This window comes from Phodopus roborovskii, unplaced genomic scaffold (assembly GCF_943737965.1).
Source record: "Phodopus roborovskii unplaced genomic scaffold, PHOROB, whole genome shotgun sequence".
Taxonomy (NCBI): domain Eukaryota; kingdom Metazoa; phylum Chordata; class Mammalia; order Rodentia; family Cricetidae; genus Phodopus; species Phodopus roborovskii.
Window position 1 is genome coordinate 23,545,073 of NW_026126434.1, and position 23,869 is coordinate 23,568,941.

Below are 23,869 nucleotides of genomic sequence, written 5' to 3' on the forward strand. Positions count from 1 at the left end.
TGTTTGTACATTTTACATAAGTAGATCATTGTATCCAGCCTTCCATGGCTAACTGCTTAGTATATGTCCTCATGGTTTCATTTATGTTGTAGCATGTGTCACAGTTGCATCGCTAGTCCTGGCTGAATAACTGGCTGTGTGCACATACTATTCACATTGTATTGGCTCTCTGGTCAGCAACTGATGGACACTTAGGCTGCCTCAATTCTGGGCTTGTAAATGATGCTGCTGTCAACATTCATGTCCTATGTGGAATCACTCTCATTGCTCCTGGTGAAAAATCTTGAGGGGGAATTCTTGGGTCACATAGGAATGCTGTGACTTTTGAGGTGGTGATTATATTATTTGGTAGAGTGTGTGACAGGAATCTGCTCCCTCTGTGTGATTGGGAAGTAAAGGGAAGAGGGTCACGGTCCCAGTGTCCCCTTTAAGGGCACTTACTTCTACTTCTTAAAGGTCCCACCCCTACCCAACAGTGCCAATAGCTGGGACCAAGCCTTTAGCACAAAGGTTACATGACAAATTGAAAACCCACAGCTCCTGTCTGTTTCATTGCTGCTGGAATCTGTTGCCAAGGACTTTACATTTGTGTCTCAGAGGTGGTGGTCTAAATGCTTGTCTCTGAGGATGGCTCTAGAGGGGCACTTGCCTCAGAGTGGCTTCAGATGTGCCACCCCCTTCCCAGTTTTCAGACGAGGTCATGAGGGTCGGAGTCCATGCTTCTCTGTCTGTCTTCACCGGGGTCTTCGTTTTTTCTCCTTGTGCTTTGGCTCTGCTCAGGTAACTGACCTGAGGTCTTTCTTGCACTGGTGTCCATGCTTCTGCTGCCTCTGTACTATGGTACCTGATGCCAGACACATCAGAATTTGGAATCACCTAGGGGACATGCTTCTGGGCACGTCAGTGAGGGAGTTTCCCAGGAGGATTAACTGAGGAGGGAAGGGCCGCCATGAATGTGGGGCACGATCCCAAGGGTTAGTTTCCCGCCAGAATAGAAGGGATACAGCAAGCTGAACAGCAGCATACCTCTCTCTCTCTCTGTCTGTCTGTCTGTCTCTCTCTCTCCATTCTCTCTCCCCCCTCTTTCTTCCGTCCTCTCTCTGCTGACTGAGGTTGTGTGTGGCAGCTACCCCAGGCACCAGTCACCATGCCTCCCCTGCCATGAGGGACTGTGTCCGCAGACCCTGAGCAAAGGTGAAGTTGCTTCCTGAAGTTTCTCTTATCAGGAGTTTTGTGATAACAAGTGAGGGGTTTGTTTGCATTCATCTCAGCCTAACTTTTTACAGTCTCCCTTTTTCTCTCCTACTTTATAGTCTCTCCTTTTTTTTCTCTCCTATGGCCTCCTGGTTATGTAAGGACTATGGTATCCATTTTCACTTATTTCTAAGTTTTTTAATTTTTTCTATTATTGATTTGTTATGTTGCTTTGTTCTTGCCTGATCTCATGTTCTGTGTGGATCCTCTCCTGAGGTTAGCTTCATGACTCATATGTGATCTGTGTAGACAGAGCTACACACACACACACACACACACACACACACACACACACACACACACACACACTCACAATCTGAGCCCATGCCACCCACACCCACACCATCTATGGTATACTGACACCACACACACCTATACCATCACCACCTATACCTACACCACTCACACCATCACCACACACACACCCACACATACCCACACTGACACCACCCCACCACACACCCCACATCAGCAGAATACATGTTATATGTATATTTCTCCTCTTGTTTATGTATTATATTGATATAGCTCTTTAAAAATGTAATGTATAATTAAATATGGGGTATAGACACCTATGATAGACAAAACTTATATTTGTTAGATTTTCTAGATATAAAGAGATATTTCAAATGGATAGATATTCTTCAAACCTTTCAAAGACCTACAGAATTTGGCATTTAAAATGGTTTAGGGTTTTCCATGACTATGTGGCATAACTGCTCCTGGCAACACCAATTACTTCAGAGAGGAAGATGGGCATCGAAGAAACTCATGATGGAGTTTGCCTTCAACATGGCAAAAATACCGTTTGGGCAAGAAACCGCTCTTGCCTGGATTGTTTGACTATATGCTGTATAAACTGAGCATGAAGGATCCATAGAAAAGTGACTGCTGAACCTGCAAAACAAGATGGGTTCCTGCTTCATGGAAGAGTCTGCCAGTCATTCTGTAGGACACAGACAAAAATAACTGACAAGCTGCCAATACAGGCAGATAGGTTAAAATTTCCGGCTTCACTGAGAAGTCTGTTAGACAAACCTGTGAGGTGAATATGGATGCCTCAATGCTACAGAAGAACTTTGGGTGACTGTACAGGCAGCAAGATGTCTCTGTCAATTCTAGAGCTTATATATTATCCTTCTGTGTTCTAAATGGAATTGAAGACAGATATTTATGGCTATGGTTTCCTTAGTTATGACAACAGATAAGTTACACACAAAACTGTAGATTCACAAAGGTAAGATAGGTGATAGGATACTTTCTAAAATTTTGCCAAATGTTAATGAACTAAATATTGTTAACTGTAGTTCTTACTTTATTACTGTTTTGTTATATATAATTTTACTATGTTGAAGTTAAAAACCTTTTTTTTTATTTAGACTGAAAGAAGGAGATAATGGGGAAATGTCCTTCTGGGTATAGGTTTCTCTTATTAATGAATAAAACAATGTTTGCCCAGTGGTCAGGGAGGAAGAAAAGGTGGGGCTCCCAGAGGAGGAAATTCTGGGAAGTATAGGAAATAGAAGTCAGCATATAGGCTGCCATAGGAGTAACAGGTCCAGACCCATCTCTGGTAAGATGAGACCACATGGAAACACTTAGATTGATAGAAATGGGATAATAACTAAAACAGCACTAGCCAATAAGAAACCCTAGTCATCAGCCAACATTTTAAAACTAATATAACATCTATGTGTTTATTTGGGGCAAAGAAGGACAAAACGACCACATTAGGCCGAGAATCTCCCATAATTAAAAGCTGGGCCCTTGACCCTCAGAAAAGAAGCAAGTCAGGGACCATGAATTGAGAAGTGACCAGAACTCAGGATGTCCACAAAGCTTGTAGCAGTACTCAGAATAAGTAGATGCATGGGGCAGGCTCTAGTAAATCAATTGTCCTCACAGTGTCCCTGAGTATACCAGGAGAGTGTTTTGAGGCAGGGTGCTGGCTCTGTCCATGAAGCAATAGGAAAATGGAGAACCTGGGGACAGAAGAAGCTTCCAGAACTCAGAGCAAACAAAGGACAATGGATGTTATGGGCACTGACAGGGGTTCCAGAGAAGTTCATCTTAAGTGTGACAGAAGGTATCCACCCTCCTGCTCTCTTTAACTCCATCAGGTCCTCCTCAGGCACCAGGGGATCCTTGAGTTCTCACCAACAGCAGGAGGTACCCCTGGACATCAAGTCCTCTAGAACAGAGCAGGAGCACATGCCAGGATCTTCAAAGCCCATGCCTGGGCTGCCTCCACCCCATGTCTGTCCATGTGGAGAAGCTGCCTCAAGAAAGAAGCTTTCAGACATAGACAGGGGCTGCCACCCCCAGAATGTCACCTGGCCACTGTCATCCCTGCCTCCCATGAGATCTGAGCATCTCTGTGGGGTTTCTCCCAGAGACAGGGGCATTCTAGCCTGACTACAGTATTTGTTGACAGTCCATCAATAGTGAGACAACAGCCTGACTCCAAACACAGAGCAGGAAAAGGAAGCCAGGAGCTGTAGCACAACACACACAGCCCAGCTGTATAAAGGCAGCCACCAGAGAACCTCTCATACACACTCACTCACTCACTCACTCACATCTCACCCTCCTCATTGCAACCCCACCATGGCCGCCTCCACCATGTCTGTCTGCTCTGATGCTTGCACCAACTCCTCCTGGCAGGTGGATGACTGCCCAGAGAGCTGCTGTGAGCCCAGCTGCTGCCAGCCCAGCTGCTGCCAGTCCAGCTGCTGCCAGCCCAGCTGCTGTGGCCCAGCCCCCTGCCTGACCCTCATCTGCACCCCACTGAGCTGTGCTTCCAGCCCCTGCTGTCAATCTGCCTGCTGCATACCCTCATGCTGCCAGCAGTCTAGCTGCCAGACAGTTTGCTACACCTGTTCCCCCTGCCAACAGTCCTGCTGTGAGACCCTGTGCTGTAAGCCTGTCTGCTGCACACCCATCTGCCCTGGATCCTCCTCATGCTGCCAGCAGTCTAGCTGCCAGCCCTCATGCTGCACCTCCTCACCCTGCTGTGTGACCCTGTGCTGTAAGCCTGTCTGCTGCACACCCATCTGCTCTGGATCCTCCTCATGCTGCCAGCAGTCTAGCTGCCAGCCCTCATGCTGTCAGTCCTCCTGCTGTGTGCCTGTCTGCTGCAAGCCTGTGTGCTGCAAGCCCTGCTCCAGCGTGTCCCTGCTCTGCAGCCCTGTGTGCAGACCAGCCTGCTGTGTGTCCACCTCCTCCTGCTGTGCCTCCTCCTGCCAGCCCAGCTGCTGCAAGCCCTGTTCCAGCATGTCCCTGCTCTGCCGCCCTGCCTGCTCCAGCCAGGCCTGCTGTGATCTCTCCTCGGGACAGAAGTCCAGCTGCTGCTGACCTTGCCCATGCTTCAGAGTTTCCCAGGTGTGGGTCTGAGACCCTCAGAGTCATGAGCACAGCTGTCCTGCTCTCCATAACTGGGCTCAGCCCCATACCCATGTCTACCTGGCCAGCTCCCAGTATCTTCCATATTGCTTTTCCACTCTTTTTCATCTGCCCAGATGGTGGCTATTCTCTTATGACCAGTTGATGACCTGTGAGTCCTACAAGCATTCTAAGGCCGCCCCAGGTCATCTGGCTATCTTGAGGGGCAGGCTTCGTGTGGCATTGGTTGGTCTCTCTGGGACCCTGGCCTTCCTTGTTCTGCATCCATGTTGGCTCTGAACTGACCATCGGGTTTTCCTGTTTCTGTTTGCCTGGCTCTTTTGATGTTATCGTTACCCAGCAGGCTCCAGGGAGACCCACTGTGGCTCAGACTAGAAACCTGACCTAGTTAAAGACAGCAGGCTCTGGCTCCTGGTTTTTGCCCTGGGCCTTGGAGCTGAGCTGACATGGGGTCTCCTTCCCTGTGACCCCCCTCCTCCCCTCAGCTCCCCCACTCCTCACAGGCCTCCATTGTCATCCTCTACTCTTGTGAAATGAAATAAATCTTGAGATTCTGGCATGAGCTTGTGGCTTTGGTCTGCTTCTTTGAGCTTCTGCATGTATTGGCTTTCCAACCTGACTGGTTATTTCCATGGTGGCCATCTCTGGGATCCAATTCTATTTCCAGAAGCTTTTGCCAGTTCTCACTCCTGGTGGCTTGTTTCCTTGTGCGTCTTGTCTTTTTGGCTGAGCCATGGTCTCCTCCCTGACAAAAGAACAGTGGAGGCCTTGGGTAAAGATGTTGGAAGCACCAGGGACCATGATCAGCTTTCTGAGATTTGGGCCTTGCTCCCAAGGACAACACAGAACACATGAGTTTGATGGCTAGAGAGGTCTTCATGCAAACACATGAACTCACATATATTGATGTATGCAATAGATATTGCCTCTTTATATTGTTCTCTGCCCAGTCAGTCAATGGCCTTGTTGGGATATATATTGTATGTATAAAGTCTAAAGACCCCAAGGTCTCGGTGCTAGGGAATTGTGTCAGGGGTTAAAGCACTTACTGTTCTTTAGGTTCCCATGACTCATGTCAGATGACTCACATCCACCTGTAACTCCAGCCTCAAAGGATCCAATACCTTCTTCTGGTTTCCACAGGCACCTACCTATGCTTCACAGAGACATACACATAAACAACAAACCTCAATAAAAACAAGGACGCTATAATGACTGGCCCATTAAAGTTTGATTTTTAAGGAGTCCGGAGCAGGGTGCAAGCTATGCAGCCTCTCGTCTTCTCTGGGCTGTTGGCTTCTCCTGTGCATTCAATCACTCTAGAGTGAGTAGAGTAAGTTATTACCAACCAGAATAGGAAAAAACAACACATACACACACACACACACACACACACACACACACACACACACACACACGAGCCAAAGAAAAATCACAAGAAACATACACATATGCAGAGACATACATTGGCACTCACAGAAAACCCATAAAAAGCACAGTTGGAAACCCTAATGTATAAGCAAAAGGACTCTTAGATTAAAAGAAGTGCATGCACGAGCCCCCGCCTCCTCATGCCCGTTCAGAAAAATGGCCAGACAAAGCATTATGAAAACAAACAACTCCAAGAATACCTTTGATCTTGTTTTGTGTTGGCCATCTTCTGCTGGGCATGAGGCCTACCCTTAAGTGTGGTTTGTTTCCACAGTGAGACTCTGTTGGGAAAAACTACTTTTCCTCACTGAGTGCTTATCAGCTGGAGTTAGGGGTGAGATTTGCGTCCACTCCTCCATCGGCCTTGGACCTGCACAGGCCCCATGCATGCCTCCACTGCGTACATGAGTTCACAGTCCTGGGGCTCTAAAGGGCTTAGTTTCCTTAGTGTCCTCCATCTCCGGTGCCTCCTAGCCTCTCTCTGCCTCCTCTTCTGTAGAGTTCCCTGAGCCCTGGGTGGAGGGATTTGATGGAATCATCCCAATTAGGTCTGGGTGCTCAAGGTCTCTCAGCCTCTGCACATTTCCAGGTGTTCATCTTAGTATTTGTTCCCATCTAGTTCAGGAAGAAGCTTCTCTGATGATGGCTGAGCAAGACACTTATGTATAAGTATAGCAGACTGTCATGAGGAGTCATTACATTGCTAGGTTTTCCCACTAGGTCCCTGGCCTTTCAGGTCTAGGTTCTTGCCCAGCTGAGCAGTGTCAGGTGTGGGCTTCATCCCATGAAGTAGGCTTAAATCCAAGCAGATAGTGGTGTTACTCCCACAGCTTCTGGACCACTATTGCACTAGTGTATTTTGTGGACAAATCACCATTGTAGATTAGATTGTAGTGTTTATAGCTGGGTTGCTGTTTACCTTCCTCTTCTGGTAGCATGAAGAGTACCTTACAGTCCCTTGAGCACTACTCAGTCATGGGGAAGGATTTAGGTAGGGTCAAGCTCAAGTTCTCAGTGTTCAATGAGTTGTGTAGGTGTTGTCTCCAGCAATTGAGTCTTACCTTTAGTTTGTGGAGAGTAACCTTGGAAATAGCTTGGGTTGTATTGGGATTTCCATGGGACCCCTTTGGCCCATAACTTGGTTCAGTGTCACCCCTTCCCAGCACTGGAGGTTTAATTTGGTGGCAAGAGATGTCTATTTGGGGTTTGTCTCTCCTGCAATCAGTGACTATATTTCTTTCATATGTATATATGTTTAAAGAAGCCTCTACTGCAGTAGGTTTCCAAATGACACCTCAAATAGTCTTTAGTTTTAGTTGTCCTTTCTTGTACTTTCTCCCTTACCTCCTCCTCTATTCCCTTCCAAGTTTAATTCTCCCATTCTAGCTCCATCTTGTCCATCCATAACTAAATATTCTATTTTCCCTTCATTGGGAAATCCTTCCCTCCAATACTTTTACCTATTAGAAACCTCTGTGGTTATATCGATTGCAGACTGCTCAGTGAACACTTAATAACTAATATTCAGCCACATATAAGTGAATACATACCATATTTGTTTGTTTGGAGCTGGGTTACCTTACTCAGGATGATTTTTTTTCTTATCTCTATCACTTTACCTGCAGATTTTGTGGTTTCATCTTTAAACATATGGGTAACTTTTTTTTTGTAAATGTACAACATTTTCTTTATCCACTCATCAACTGAGAGACATCTAAGCTGTTTCCATTTGCGGCTATTATAAATAGAGCAGCAATGAGCATGGATGGGCAAGTGTCTCTATAGTAGGATGTAGAGTCCTTTGGGTAGATGCCTAAGAGTGGTACAGCTGGGTCTTGAGGCAGATCAATTCCCTGTTTCCTGAGAAACCGCCACACTGACTTCCACAGTGGCTTTACAGGTTTGCACATACCCTAGCAATGAGTAAGTGGTCCCCTTCCCCCACATTCTCACCAGCATGAGTTATCATTTGTTTTATTGATCTTGGCCATTCTGATGGCTTCAAGATGACAGCTAAAAGTAGTTTTGATTTGCATTTCTCTGATGACTAAGGATGCTGAAATTTTCTGTGTTTTTCAAACATATGAGTTTGCCTTCTAGAACACTGTTTATATCTGTACCCCATTATTAATTGTGTTGTTTCCGGATGTCTGCTTTTAAAGTTCATTATATGTTTTAGATATCATCCCTTTACCAGATGTGCAGCTGGTAAAAATCATCTCCCATTCCGTGCCGTGCCTATTTGTCCAAGTGACACTCCTGTGGACAGCAGCGGTCCCTTGGTTTCATTTATTGGGATGTCTCAATTTTGCCTTTGATTTCTGAAATGGCTTTGCAGTCTCTGTAATTCTCGCCCACTGCCAATGGCTTCCAGGAGTCTGACTTATCCTGCTCATTGCTGCTCTCACAGTTCCTGAGGAAGTTTTCAGTGTCTTCCCCTGGATTGGGGGCAATGCTTTCTTGGTGTAACACCTCTGCCTGTGGGTCAGCCATTGTCCCTGACTCCTCAGCTGAACTCTGTGGTTGCCCAGGCTTGTTTCTTCAGTAAACCTGACGAGTTTTAGCCTTGTTTGAAATTAAACCTCCACATCTGACTGACTGCATGGAGGATCCTAGCATAGCATCTCATTCCTCCATTAGAGACACAAGGGTTCCAATCTCCATGTCAATCCACTCCAGCCAGTGCCTGATGATAGAATGAGAAGTTCAGAATATCCCAAGGTTGTACCCTTGACCCTCAAAAAAGGGGTAGAGTGTGGGACTATGAATAGATAAGTGACCAGAACTCATGATGTTCTTAGGCTTGTCACAGTGCTTAGCATGAGTAGATGCATAGGACAAGCTTTAGTAAATTAATTGTCCTCATCGTGTCCCTGAGTACCCCCAGGAGAGTATTTTGTAAGAGGGTACTGGCTGTGTCCATGAGGCAACAGGAAATCGAAGAATCTGGGGACAGGAGAAGCTTCCAGAACTCAGAGCAAACAAAGGACAATGGATGTTATGGGCACTGTCAGGGGCTCCAGAGAAGTTCAACTTAAGTGTGACAGAAGGCATCCACCCTCCTGCTCTCTTTAACTCCATCAGGTCCTCCTCAGGCACCAGGAGATCCTTGAGTTCTTACCAACAACAGAGGCAGTTCTGCACATCAAGACCTCCAGAACAGGGCAGGAACACATGCCAGGATCTTCAAAGTCCATGCCTGGGCTGCCTCCACCCCATGTCTGTCCATGTGGAGAAGCTGCCTCAAGAAAGAAGCTTTCAGACATAGACAGGGGCTGCCACCCCCAGAATGTCACCTGGCCACTGTCATCCCTGCCTCCCATGAGATCTGGGCATCTCTGTGGGGTTTCTCCCAGAGACAGGGGCATTCTAGCCTGACTACAGTATTTGTTGACAGTCCATCAATAGTGAGACAACAGCCTGACTCCAAACACAGAGCAGGAAAAGGAAGCCAGGAGCTGTAGCACAACACACACAGCCCAGCTGTATAAAGGCAGCCACCAGAGAACCTCTCATACACACTCACTCACTCACTCACTCACATCTCACCCTCCTCATTGCAACCCCACCATGGCCGCCTCCACCATGTCTGTCTGCTCTGATGCTTGCACCAACTCCTCCTGGCAGGTAGATGACTGCCCAGAGAGCTGCTGTGAGCCCAGCTGCTGCCAGCCCAGCTACTGCCAGTCCAGCTGCTATGTCCCCAGCTGCTGTGTCCCCAGCTGCTGCCAGCCCAGCTGCTGTGGCCCATCCTCCTGCATTACTCTTGTCTGCACCCCAGTGAGCTGTGTGTCCAGCCCCTGCTGCCAATCTGCCTGCTGCACACCCTCATGCTGCCAGCAGTCTAGCTGCCAGCCAGCTTGCTGCACCTCCTCACCCTGTTGTGTGACTCTTTGTTGCAAGCCTGTCTGCTGTACACCCATCTGCCCTGGATCCTCCTCATGCTGCCAGCAGTCTAGCTGCCAGCCCTCATGCTGTCAACCCTCCTGCTGTGTGCCTGTCTGCTGCACACCCATCTGCTCTGGATCCTCCTCATGCTGCCAGCAGTCTAGCTGCCAGCCCTCATGCTGTCAGTCCTCCTGCTGTGTGCCTGTCTGCTGCAAGCCTGTGTGCTGCAAGCCCGTGTGCTGCAAGCCCTGCTCCAGCGTGTCCCTGCTCTGCCGCCCTGTGTGCAGACCAGCCTGCTGTGTGCCCACCTCCTCCTGCTGTGCCTCCTCCTGCCAGCCCAGCTGCTGCAAGCCCTGTTCCAGCATGTCCCTGCTCTGCCGCCCTGTGTGCTCCAGCCAGGCCTGCTGTGGCCTCTCCTCGGGACAGAAGTCCAGCTGCTGCTGACCTTGCCCATGCTTTAGAGTCTCCCAGGTGCGGGTCTGAGACCCTCAGAGTCATGAGTCTAGCTGTCCTGTTTCCCATAACTGTGCTCTACCTCATACCCATGTCTACCTGGCCAGCTCCCAGTGTCTTCCATATTGCTTTTTCCCGCTTTTTTCCAGATGGTGGCTACTATCCTATGACTAGTTGATGACCTGTGAGTCCTGCAAGTATTCTAAGACCACCCCCAGGACATCTGGCCACCCTTGGGGACAGGCTTTGTGTGGCATAGGTTGGTCTGTTTGCGACCCTGGCCTTGTTCTGCATCTAATGTTGGCTCACCACTGACCATCTGGTTGTTCTGTTTCTGTTTGCCTGGCTCTTTTGATGTTATCATTACCCAGTATGTCCAGGGAGACCCTTTGTGGCTCAGACTAGATACCTGACCTAGTTAGAGACAGTAGGCTCTGGCTCCTGTTCCTAGTCCTGGGTCTCAGAGCTGAGCTGACATGTTTCTCCTTCCCTGTGATCTCCCTCCTCCCCTCAGCTACCCCAGTCCTCACAGGCCTCTATTACCATCTTCTACTCTTGTAAAATGAAATAAATTTTGAGATTCCTACATGAGCTTGTGACATTATTCTGCTTCTTTATGCTTCTGCTTTTTTTTTTTTTTTTTTTTTTTTTTTTTTTTGCTTTCCAATCTGACTGGTCATTTCCACATTGGTCATGTCTGGTATCTATTATGAGTGTTTTCCTGTCAGTACTGATCCCAGGGCTGCATCAGTCCCACAATAACACACAGACACATGTATTAATTATGAAATTGTTGGCAGGTTACTAGCTTTTCTTATTGGCCACTTAATCTTAAATAGTAACTCATTTCTATCAATCTAAGTGTTTTCATGTAGCCATATCTTAGTGGAGAGAGGGTCTTGACCTCTTCCTCTCAAGTCCTTGCATCTTGACTCCTCTTTACTACATCTCCCAGAATCCTCCTTGTCCTCTAGTCCCGCCTATCTTGCTTTCCTATTAGCCAACAGGGATTTATTCATTAACCAAAAAGAGAAACATGTTTATAGAGTGACAGTTCCCATCATTTCCTCTTTTCTGTGTAAAATGGAAAGAAGGGCTTTAACTTTAGCATAGTAAAATATTTAACAAAGCAGCTATCAAATAGAAACTATAGTTAACAATATTTAGTCCATTAACATTTAGCAAGCTTTAAAGAAAATATTCTATCATTTATCCTATCTTCGTGAGTCTTATATGTAACTTATCTTTAACCCTAACTAAGGAAAAGTATAACCATAACTATCTATCTTCAACTCCATCATAGACTACAGAAGGATAGTATATAAACTCTAGAAATGACAGAGACAGCTCACTGCCTGGCTGCTTCTGTCTTTCCTGCACCTTTTGGAAGCTGCCCGCCTACACTTCCTGCCTACCCTAGTATTTTTGTCCTCCTTCTCAGGTCTTTGATGTGGTTGAAGATTAGACTGTCACAATTATTGTTTTCTCTTCCTAGATAGAAATATTAGGTACAAAACTTAAACTTCCCAGCTTATAACATCTCTATAGTAATCTCTGTTATGCCTTCACCCTAGGACTGGATATGTAGTTCTTGCCATTTGCCCTTGTTACCTCACTGGCAATAGGTCTTAAGTGTGTATGTTCTTAATTTTCCCTTTCCTAGAGCATACTTGATATTTACTGTCTTTGTATATAATTTTTTATCAGGCCAAAATCTTTTCTTTAGACTAAAAGGGGAATTGTAGTGAGATATCTACCCTGCCTACACCTGTTACATTGACCATGCTCATTGGGGCATGGGGACAAATGTGGGTGTGACCTGGAGGGAGCTAGGTCTGGGGTCCTGGATCCCCGCTCAATCTATTACTTCCTGATCAGAGACAGAGAGCATCTGGAGGCATCTTTGGGATGGGAACCTGCTGGCCGTCATCTGTGTCTGGTGTAAGTGATTTCTCCCTGAATAAACATCCATCAGCCTATCATTTCCCAGATTCTTATTTACCGTGCTTTAGGGATCCAATTCTGTTTCCAGAAGTTTCTGAAGGTTCTCACGCCTCATGGCTTGTTTGCTTGTGTGTCTTGTCCTCTTGGGCTGTCATGTCCTTGACAGAGCACCAATGCATTGGGGCCATGATCAACTATGTTAGATTTGGGTCTTGTCCTGAGGACCACACAAAACACATGGTTTTGGGGGGCTAGAGAGCTCTTCAGTGAGCTGAGGCACTGAGTGGGAGGCCTGGTGACTTGAATGTGATTCCAGAGTCCATGAGGTAGAGAGGGAGAAATGACTTGGGCAAGTTGTCTTCTAACATCCACAAGTACACACACACACACACACACACACACACACACACTCTCTCTCTCTCTCATACACACATACAGCGCACATTTTACATATAACACATACATGCAACACACATTTGTACACATGCACACACACAAAATACAATGTACAACACACACAACTCATACACACACTCCTACTCACATAAATAAATTGAATCTTTTTTCATCATGCTGTTTAATCATGCATGTTGCCTAGAAAGGCTTGTAGCAAGAGTACATATACTTACTGAGCATGTCTCCTAGAGACCATTTCACCCTCTGCTCCGTATGGCCGCTAGCCTCTTATCCCACCCTCAGCAATGGTCAGTTGGAGTCCTTTTCCTCAGGGAAGAGAAACCCATGGTTTGTTACCCTTGCCAATAACAAAAATGTTGGAAAGCCGAGTGCCATAGCTGTTGCCATGAACCACTTCTAAAGAGCCAGGCTGTCTCTGTCTACTGGTGATCATGTCAATTCTTCCCCAGTTAGCACCTCCAATCACCCTACACAGGTTACCAGTGTCAAACTTGATGTAGCTGGTTATTTTCCCTGTCTCCAAACCAATCGAAATGGAGTCATTCACCTTGATGAGGGGACCAGGGTAGCGAGTAGTACAAGCATCAAGATCTTTCTTACTTTGCACTTGTACTTGGCCCCCTCAGGTGTAATACGACGAGCAGCAAAACGACCCTTGGTATCGTAGATCAGACAGAAGGTCTCTCCAGTCTTGTCATGACAATAACACCTGTAAACCCAGCAGCATAGGTTATCATTCCTGACTTTGCCATCAGACTTAATGAAACACTGCATGCAAATCTTTCTTACTTCCTCTCCAGTCTGTGCCTTAGAAAAATGATGAGTGGCAGACGTTCCCTTAGCTTTTGAGGACCAGTGGATAGACAATGAGCAAACACCCATCAATGTATCCAGTGTTTTAGGAGTTGCTATATGCTTTGCTGTTTCTTGGAGCCACAAGCCATAGCTGTGCTGGGAATGGAGACTCACCTTTTTTTCCAGTGAATGAAGAAGTTAGAGACATCGAACTATTTCTTAAGGCAAGTTTGTCAGCAGAATGGGGATGGGTGGTTTGACAGCAGATGGCTCTTTTCTAAGGCTCCATGCTCCAGCAGCCGCTGACCCCACTGGCCACTGTGGTGCATCCTGCTGGTCCCTACCTAAAGTGACAGCCCCTAGCAGTCTTTCAATGGACATGGGCCTGGTCAGTTTCTTTCCAAGTTCCAAGGCTTGCACAGAGGCAAGAGGGGCAGGCAACAGGTGCCACCTGTATGCTTGTTTCCCCATCGCAGAGAGCTGTAATCAGGCAAGAATGTCCTTCAGCCATTAGAGTCAGAACAGCTGTGTTTTGTGGACTGCTAAACCCACATTTCTACATGGGCTAAGCAGCCTCAGTTCGGGAGGCTCTGTGCTTGCACAACAGCATCCCAGAAGCCGTCACCTGCTCTGACTGTGTGAGTGGCAACCCCCACTGTGCCAGGTTGAAATTGGAAACACGAACATAGAATTGATTTAATAACTAGGCTTTCCGTTAAGGATGTTTAGATGTGTCTGAAGGGTGTCCCCAGAGTCTGTCCTGGGTGCCTGGGCCTCCATGGGTGGATTAGAGAGGTGGGGTGTGATGGGGTTCAGACTAACTCCTTTTTACCTGAGGGGTTCCCTTCCCCCGTGTGACCTCCTTCTAGGCTGCCATCCACTGTGGTATTACATACTGGGTGACATGACACAGAACTGGGCCTGTGCTGCTGGGCTTCCAGCCTCCAGAGCCATGAACATATATAAATCCCTTCATTGGCACCTGGCTTGGGGTATTTCATTACAGGAACAGAAAACATGCTGACACACTATATCCAAGAGGCAATCACATCCAACCAGCTGTGTTTCAAATGTTCCATAGTTGTATGTGGTTAGTCCTGTCACGTTAGCAGTGTTAGATCCCACCATTGCCAATAGCCAGGACATTTCACATCACACTGTGTAGTTGATTTAAACTTCCCACTTACACCCAGTATCACTGCTAATTGACACTGAGCGTGGTCATATTCTCTGCCACTGTGCCCCACTCACCCCACATGGGAACCTGCACGCTACTGAGCTTTTTTGCTGGCTTTGCCTCTGCTTCTTTAGTCTAAGCCATGAGACAAATTGCTGCCACTTGGGGCCTTAGATCACAAACATGGATTCTTCCCAATGCTGGGGGGGGGGGCTGGGAGTCAGCTCGGGGCAGGCAGCCACTTGCAGTGTATTCTGGGTTCTGGTTAGAGCATCATTCCTGGCCACAGACCACATTCCAACACATAGAAAAGGGGTACGAGTGACTGGAATCACTGACCTCATCATGAGGGCTCCACCCTGCTCACACCCACACACTAGGGTTAGGGGGAGGGGCATGACAACTTGGACTCAGCCCAGAGCTCATGATTGCTGACCACAGGGCTCTTCTTGCTGCTAATTGAAAATCTCCCCAACACCCGTCCAGAGTGTACACTCAGACCAGATTTTATGTTTGTGTTTTCTTATAGGAACATTGAATATATATATATATATATCCCTTACCACCTTCCCCCACCTCTTTTTCTCCCTCTTCTCCTGCCAATCAGTCCCCTTTGTTCCCCTGGACCAGTGGTTCTCAACCTTCCTAATGCTGCGACCTTTTAATACATTCCTCATATTGTGATGACCCCTGATCATAGAATTATTTTTGTCACTACTTTGTAACTTTGCTACTGTTGTGACTCATAATGAAAATATTTGTGTTTCCCAATGGTCTTAGGAAACCCCTATGAAAGGGTGGTTTGACCCCAAAGGGGTCATGACCCTCAGGTTGGAAACCAAAGACAACTTACAAAAGAAAGCATCAATTCAGGAGCTCACAGATCTGGGCGGTTAAGTCCATGACAGCCATAGAAGGCAGTCACATGGCAGCAGGCAGGCAGATTGGCACTGGAGCAGCAGCTGAGAGCTCATGTCATGATCCAGAAGCCTGAAACAGAGACAGCTAACTGGGAATGATGTGAGCTTTTGAAATCCCAGAGCCCAGCCCAGTAGCACACCTCCTCCATCAAGGCCACACCTCTTCATCCTTCCCAAAGAGTCTACCGTCTGGGGGCCAGACTTTCAAACATTGTAGGCTATGGGGGCTGTCCCCATTCAAGCCACCTCTTCTCTTGGTGGTTATTTTTGTCCTGGCTGTGCTTTCTCCCCCTCTCTTGTGACTGAATTGGTATGCTTGGTCTCAGGCTTCCACTCTGTTTACTATCTTTTTCCTCCTGTGTTTGGAGGAACCAGCTGTGTTGTCCTTAAAGCCATTTCATGGAAGCTCTGTGGTGCTAATCTGCTCTTCCTTGCCTCCCAGGGGAACTTTAAACCCAGCTGCTTGGGGTTACATTTCCTTGCAAACTTCCTGACTTCTGTTTTGGAGTTTGGGAATCATGGTTTGTCTTACTGGGCAGCCAAGGAAAGGCAGCATACCTTTGTGCCAGGTTCTCCTTACCTGTCTAGATATAAATTAATCTAGGTGATATGACAGGGGTTAGATGTTGAATTAGTTACTTTTCTCCTAGTGGTAACAACTTAAGGATTTATGCTGGCTTCTCACTGGTCCATCATGGCGGATAAAATATGGTGGTACTCACCACATCAGGGTCATGTGGTACAGGCTCCTTGGGCACCCTCATGCCTGCTCACCAGGAAACACAGAGCTCAGCACCAAAGCAGAGTCCATCTGGAACCCTCAAGCCTCACCCCTGCAGAACCCTCTAGCTTCGCCCCTGCCACCCTACATCTGTCATGCATAGCTTCCTCTACAGTCCTACTCCCTGCAACAGGGAACTTCCATGAAATGGCTTTTCTTTGAAAAGCCACACCCCATGCCTGCAGCTTTTCTTCACAGGGTTCTGGCTTCCTGGCACATGCTCCATGACACTGCAACTAAAATCACAGCACTACACACACAGCGACAGCGGGTTGTGTCCTCAGCTCAAGACCTAGCCTGGCCCTCTTCCCCACAGCCAAAGCAGCCTCTTGTACCTGTATCAACTTGTTGGAACAAGTTGCCCTAGAGTGGACACGTTCTCACCCTCAAGGCCTCATTTCTATTGACCCAGTTCATCGTGTGGAGTTTTTCCTTATTTACTTATCTATTTAGCAGTTGCCACTTACATACATACATACACACATACATACATACATACATACATACACACACACACACATATATATATATTTGGGTTTTTTTTAAACTATTTTTTTCTTACTTTACATATCAATCCCAGTCGCCTCACCCTCCCATCCTCCCATGCCTCCAGACCCCCCCTCCCATTTCATTCCCCACCCACTCTAGAGGGAGAGTGAGGCCTTCCAGGAGTGATCATCAAAATCTGTCAAGCCATTTGGAGTAGAGCCTAGGCTCCCTCCTGTCTCTAGGTTAAGGGAGTATCCCTCCATGGAGAATTAGTTCCCAAAGTCCTTTTGTGCACCAGGTATACATCCTGGTTCCACTGTCAGAGGTCCAGTAGACTGTCCAGGCCTTCTAACTGAGACCCATGTTCAGAGGGTGGGGGTCAGTCCAATTCTGGTTTCCTAGCTATTAGACTGGGGTCCATGAGCTCCCCCTCGTTCAGGTCAGCTGTCTCTGTGGTTTCTGTAGCCTGGTATTGACCCCTTTGCTTATTACTCCTCCCTCTCTGCAACTGGATTCCAGTTCGGCTCAGTGTTTAGCTGTGGGTGTCTGCTTCTGTTTCTGTCAGCTACTGGATGAAGGCTCTATGATGGCATATAAATTATTTAACAATCTCATTATCAGGGAAGGACATTTAAGGTAGCCTCTCCACTATTGCTCAGATTGTTAGTTGGGGGTCATTGTTGTAGGTCTCTGGACATTTCTCTAGAGTCAGTTTTCTCTTCAGACCTATAATGGCTCCCTCTATTATGGTATCTCTTTTCTTGCTCTTGTCTATTCATCCCCCAACTCAATCCTCCTGGTCCCTCATGTTCTCCTCACCCCTCCTCTTCTCCCCTTCTGTTTCTCCTAACTCCTTCTTCACTCACTGCCCCCCATCCCCGCTCCCAATATGCTCAGGAGATGTTGTCCCTTTCCCCTTCTGTGGAGGACCTTGTATGAATCCCTCGGGGTCCTCCTTGTATCTAGCTTCTCTGGTAGTATGAATTGCTTCTGTTGGCATCTGCTATCTAGACAGCTGCTTTGTTGGAGACTTCAAATTCTCTCCCACATCTTTCCCACCTAACTGCATATTCTCCACATCTCCCTGCTCTTCTTTCTATTCAGAACTCTCACTGTAAACCTGAAAAAAGGCAGTGAGCATCAACTGTGCCACAGGACTGATCCTAGCCTATCCTTTAACAATCCCTCCATCACAAATAAGTCCATTAGTTTCTAACTTAGTCTTATTCAATATTCTGAGACATGGGCAGAATGTAGCCAGCTTTTTTGACCGGCTGTAATCCTGGATGGCCTGGAGCCCAGGTCTTTGAAATATCGAGAGTCAGGTCTTCACTGTCTGCACTGACCTCTGATCATGTGAACCGCCACCAGAATTGTGCATTAAGCTCAGTTCACAATAGTGCAGGACTTCTCCAGTCCCAGACTCTTCCTCATTCCTTCCATACACCAGTCGGAGGGCCTGAGCACACAGTCAGACACACCACAGCAACAGTGACACCCCAGTCTGGTTTTCTGTAGGGGTCCTTTTTCTCCCAATCATGAGTAGCGAATACCCAGTTTCAGGAAGAGGGATCAATCTGGGCTCATGGCTCCAGAGGGTACACTAAGTCCTGGTGGAAAGGTGTGGCAGGAGGAGCACATGACTGCTCGTTTCACATCTTAGGGGCCAAGGGGCAGAAACTCCGGCCAAGAGGGTCAACCTGTAGTCCCCAAGCCGCAACCCACTGTGACTTTCTACCACCAGCCAGGCTCTGTGTTCAAAAACATAGTGAGCTTCATGGAGACATTTCACACTCGTGGACACATCTCACACTTGGGGACACATTTCATACTTATGGACACATTTCACACTCAGACAACAACAGACAGGAAGTGCTGAGACTACTGCCCGGCACACAGCAGGTTCTCAGGGCATTCTGTGCACCACCCCTGTCCCTGTCCTCACCATGGCAAGGACCATTTTCTGAGCTCGCGGAATCTATCATTCAAGTCTGTGCGCTGTGATTTCCTGCTCTTGGGTCACGGCACAAAGCTCCCTGTGTTCCACTGGGGACAAATGCTGCTGCTGTCTCCCTGTGGCCCCTGTCCCCTTGCTCACACTCCTTGGGACTCTGCTAAGCAAGTCTTACAGTAAGCTGAGTCTGTGGCGTCACCTCTGGGTGGCCACAGAGGGTTATGGCTGACAGAGACAGAGCATGGAATGTCCTGAGTGTATAGAAAAACCACTTGGGTTTGGATGGAACTTTGGTCAAAACCCAATGACCTCAGCCAAATAAATCCTCAGAAGCCCTATGCCCTGGAGCCGTCATGTCCTGAGTTTTGTCAGGGAACGAGCATGGTCTCTGGTGAGGCTTTGGAGCTCTGTGAACACCTGACACTGTCTGAGAGTCTCATGGGTGTTTTATACTAGTGGCTTCTGCTTCCCTCTGTTCGCACCCAGCAGTTGCTCCTGAGGGTGGGGGTGGGATCCTGGGTGCTCAGACCTCTCTTCATCTGGCCTCCTGTGAGCCCGGGCAGAACAGCTCCTCAGACAGGCAACTCAATTGTCAGTGGAGAGTTCCCTCACACACAGACACTAGACATGCTTGCTATCATCTCGACTCTTGGTGTGTCACTTTCCTAGACCCCAGAACAGCATGGAGAAGTTCTGGTGACAGCAGCCCCACTCACCCCTCCCTCATGTCAGCTGAGAACTCTAAGGAGGCCTCCATTCTGTGAGAGACTCGGTTGTGTAAGGCATGAACATTGTCACTCTGCCCACACTCGGAACCTGACAAGAGATAGGGGGAGGACACTGGGATGCAGGAGGCCTGAGATGGGCATCTGGGATCAGGGCCAGCCCTCTACCCCGCTTACCTCCCTAACAGCCACCCAGGATAAGTGAGCTCCAAGTGACTTTGGTCCATGCCTGCCTCCTGCAGCCTGTATGTTCACCCCCAGCCTCAGGTTTTGACCCAGGACAAGTGACCCTGGGCTCCAGGGGGCATTGACTTCTGGCTAGGTTAGACTTTAGTGTGATTTCCAAATGCCTAGGAGCCCAGGCTGGGCTTCAGTGACCATCTTCATATCCAAGAGGCCCTTGGCTGGCTGCTGACAACTGACCCATCCTTGGACCATGGGAACGTCATTGGATGTTTTCACTGCCTGCTCCAGAGCAGGGTGCCTGCCTTCTCTTTTCTAGTCACAGGTCTGTCAGGTCACCCCACTGAGGTCAGAGAAGCTGGGACACAGAGTACATCCTCAGAGCCAAGAGTCAGCTCCAAAATCCTAACAAGTGGCCACCAGATAGAGAGTGCAGACAGCCCAGCCACAGGGCCAGGCAGAGTGACCAGCACAGCAGTTTATGACTGAGCCCTGGGCACCCTCTAGACTGAACAACAAGGAAGGGGAAGGGCACAGAGCAGCAAAACACACCTGAGGGATAAAAGCCCAGAGCCCAGAGAACCTCACACACACACGCACACTCACTCAAGACACTCACAGGCACTCAACACACTCATACGTTCCCAACTCCATCCAACCCCACCATGGCCACCTCCACCATGTCTGTCTGCTCTGACGCTTGCACCAACTCCTCCTGGCAGGTGGATGACTGCCCAGAGAGCTGCTGTGAGCCCAGCTGCTGTGTCCCCAGCTGCTGTGTCCCCAGCTGCTGCCAGCCCAGCTGCTGTGGCCCATCCTCCTGCATTACTCTTGTCTGCACCCCAGTGAGCTGTGTGTCCAGCCCCTGCTGCCAATCTGCCTGCTGCACACCCTTATGCTGCCAGCAGTCTAGCTGCCAGCCAGCTTGCTGCACCTCCTCACCCTGCTGTGTAACCCTGTGCTGCAAGCCTGTCTGCTGCAAGCCAGTCTGCTGTGTCTCCATCTGCTCTAGCTGCCAGCCAGCTTGCTGCACCTGCTCCCCCTGCCAGCCATCCTGCTGTGTGCCAGTTTGCTGCAAGCCTGTCTGCTGCAAGGCTTCCTCCTCATGCTGCTGACTGTCCAACTGTGAGCCTGATTCCCATCCACTTTCCCTGACCTATGGTCCTGCTGGATGCTCTGGGCCCACTTGCTCTTACCCTTCCTTCACCAGCCCAGCCAGGTCTGGAGCCCGAGTGTCCTCCAGCTACTCTCCTACCTCAGCTCCTAAAAATGCTGGTTGTTCCAACCATTCCCAATCTGGCTGGTTTGGTTCTGCTATCAGCTGTGTTACTCTTGTCCTCTGAGCACCAATAAAACCTCTTCTGTCCCATTCCATCTCTGTAGTTACTGTCATACAGAAAACTGGCTCCTGGGCCTGCACCTGGATTTGTGCTCTGCACTTGGCTCTGGGCCTGTATCTGGTTGTGAGCTCTGCCTTGGCTGTGGGCTTTGTACCTGGCTCTGGGCTTTGCCCATGGCCCTGGGGCCTGAATCTGGTCCCTGGGACTGCACCTAACCCTAGGCTAGGTACCTGTCTCTGGGCTTTTCAACTGGTTCCTGGGCCTGTATCTGGGTCTGGGGCCTGCACTTGACTCTGGGCTCTGCACCTGGCTCTGGGGCCTGCACCTGGTTCCCAGGCCTGTATCTGGCTCCTAGATCTGCACCTGTCCTTGGGCTATGCACCTGGCTCTGGACCTGTGCCCTTCCACTCTCTCTGTATCAGCAGTGTGGGGTATGGGGTTCATCAGATATGATCTGGAACTCCTGTTTCTTCATATAGTGTTCTGCTGCTGGCCACTTCCAGATCTTGTGGGCAGCAGAAACTCTGCACACTGGTCCTCGCCCTGAGTAGCACTTAGGCTCTGAATAAAGCACCCCAGCCTGTTGCTCCTGTTCACCATTGTGTGTGTGTGTGGTGAAGATCAGGGAACTCTGGTCTCTGGCCCAGCACCCAGCGGGTCCACTATGGGGAATTGTAGGCATCTTGTCCTCCTGCCTATCCATGTGCTGAGCAAACACCAGAATTCCTCTGGCTCCCCACCTGCAGATGGAGGATAAAGCATGGTGTACAATGGGATGGGGCTGGCCATAAACCCAGGTAAGCAAATGAGCCCACAGGAGACAGAAGAACATGATGTCCAAACATGGGCAAATGTGGCCTCACCATTGCTGAGAGACTTTTGAGAATTGTCTCCTAGAATTACAAGGGCAGAGCAAAAGGAATGAATTAGTAAGGGAGATGAATGCAGTGTTGGTTCTATGGGGATTCCTGAGTCCACTTAGCAGCAGGGGCAGTGGAGGCCACCTCATCATGGACACATTACCTTGGTGTGTGTGACAAGGAAGACAACCTCCCATGTTGGCCTTTGCTGAGGTGCTAGGTCCCTCCATGTTCTGCTCTCTCTCTCTGGGGAACCAGCCTTCAGCAGTACAGGGCTTGAAGGGGATCCATGGAGTTGGTATACTAAGACTTCTTTATCTGAGGGGGTAAGGGAAAAGACAACTCGCTCTCTTGATGGTTTCCTTCAGATGTTTTCTTTATTCTCCTTTTGTATTCTGATCTGCATTTGGTCTCTTTATTTTTCTTCTACAGCTTATATACCCCAACAAAATCTTTCAGGAAATATAGAAATTGCAGTGTGGTTACATCTTTTTTCCAAGTGAATGATTAAAATGAATGCAGGTAAAAATGTAGTTTTCATCTCCCTTACATGAATAAAGCAAAGTCATCCCAAGAACCCACATACATTTACACCTAAGTAACAGAGTGCAAGCAACCAGGGTATTTTTTCTCAGCCATTTCTTTTGCTGGAAGGTTGCATATTGCAGTTACAAAGAAAGAATCAATCACTTTATTACTTTTATTAAAAGGTAACCTTATGAAGACTCTTTAAAGGAATCATAAACCTAGACTTTTATACATGAAAAACAATTAGTTAGCTTTAATTTAAATCTTTGGGTGCATTAATAGTTTCTTATATCAGGAGATTGAGAACAAAAATGGGTACAATAAATTAATCATTGTTTTTGATCACCCACCAATCCTATGGTGGGAAAGTGCATCAGCTAGTATTTTTGTATTTTTTACCCTAACCTAATGAATCTATAACTCAGTTATGTGTCCTTGTGAACTTTAGATTGTTTTCTAGAATTTTTCATCTCAAAGCTATTATCAAAGCACCTAATCTAACCCAAAGTTACTTTAAGGCTTTGTTTCATCTAATGACACACACTGAAACCTGTGAGTGCATTTTTTGACATTAAGATTAAAAGAATTCAAGCCAGCCTGTCTCCTGGGGAGACAATTGTTTCTTTAATCATTGACCTTAACTGTGATCTATGCAGCTCCTTAGGTGAAACTCATAGGCTCTAGATGTGCAATACTTCCTTACATTTATTTTTAATCATCAAAACTCTATTTAAACTAGCATTATTATTATCAATTAGATAATACAGTTTAAGAAGAAATCATCTTCATAATAATCCACAAGTAAAAGTGTAATAGTATGTGATGTATCCATGAGATAAATACCCTACATTACAGGCAGTGGGGATCTCCTCACACTCATTCATACCATGCCAGATATCAGAGAAAGATGGCAGCAGCAGACATGGCCCAGCAGAAGCAAAAGACATTCTAGAATCTGTGGTCTTGGGGTCATGCCTATCCCAGATTTACCCATCAGGGATCCACCTCCTGGTGGGCTGATACCTCAAACTTCATTTGCCACCTGCTTCTCCTCTGACACATCATTGGCACACAGGACACTGAAGCACAGAAACACCATGCACAGCTTGGAGAGCTCTGTGACTGCTACCTCCCAACCCTTCCCTACTGGGCCCAGCCCCGAGCAGTAGGTACAGTCCCTATGTGCCTAAGAACAGAGTGGAAATACTTCTGAGGAATCTTTATTGTCAACACAGCCCAGAGTCATCTGAGAAGGGAGTCTCAAATGAAGGATTACCCAGCTCATATTGACCTGGAGGAGATAATCTTGATTGCTAATTGATGTAGAA

At 47.7% G+C, this 23,869-nt stretch overlaps 4 protein-coding genes across 5 annotated transcripts in view; all 4 read left to right on the forward strand.

Annotated features, from left to right (window-relative positions):
- Tspear (thrombospondin type laminin G domain and EAR repeats) overlaps nucleotides 1-23,869 on the forward strand; it is a 147,646-nt gene that overhangs the window by 85,741 nt on the left and 38,036 nt on the right. The gene's annotated exons all lie outside the window — the stretch shown is intronic.
- Nucleotides 3,819-23,869, forward strand: part of LOC127224145 (keratin-associated protein 10-2-like) — a 35,535-nt gene continuing 15,484 nt past the window's right edge. For both annotated transcript variants that reach the window (XM_051186994.1, XM_051186995.1), the window contains exon 1: nucleotides 3,819-4,400. In XM_051186994.1, the coding sequence (XP_051042951.1) occupies nucleotides 3,862-4,400 (539 nt within the window). In that variant the 5' untranslated portion in view covers nucleotides 3,819-3,861. The remainder of the gene's footprint in view (nucleotides 4,401-23,869) is intronic.
- LOC127224146 (keratin-associated protein 10-9-like) lies at nucleotides 9,627-10,434 on the forward strand. Its single transcript, XM_051186998.1, has 2 exons — nucleotides 9,627-9,773; nucleotides 9,810-10,434. Exons 1-2 carry the CDS (start codon nucleotides 9,658-9,660, stop codon nucleotides 10,417-10,419), a joined length of 726 nt encoding a protein of 241 aa, XP_051042955.1. The 5' UTR covers nucleotides 9,627-9,657; the 3' UTR covers nucleotides 10,420-10,434.
- On the forward strand, nucleotides 20,409-21,182 carry LOC127224148 (keratin-associated protein 10-11). Its single transcript, XM_051187000.1, has one exon. It carries the CDS (start codon nucleotides 20,479-20,481, stop codon nucleotides 20,926-20,928), a length of 450 nt encoding a protein of 149 aa, XP_051042957.1. The 5' UTR covers nucleotides 20,409-20,478; the 3' UTR covers nucleotides 20,929-21,182.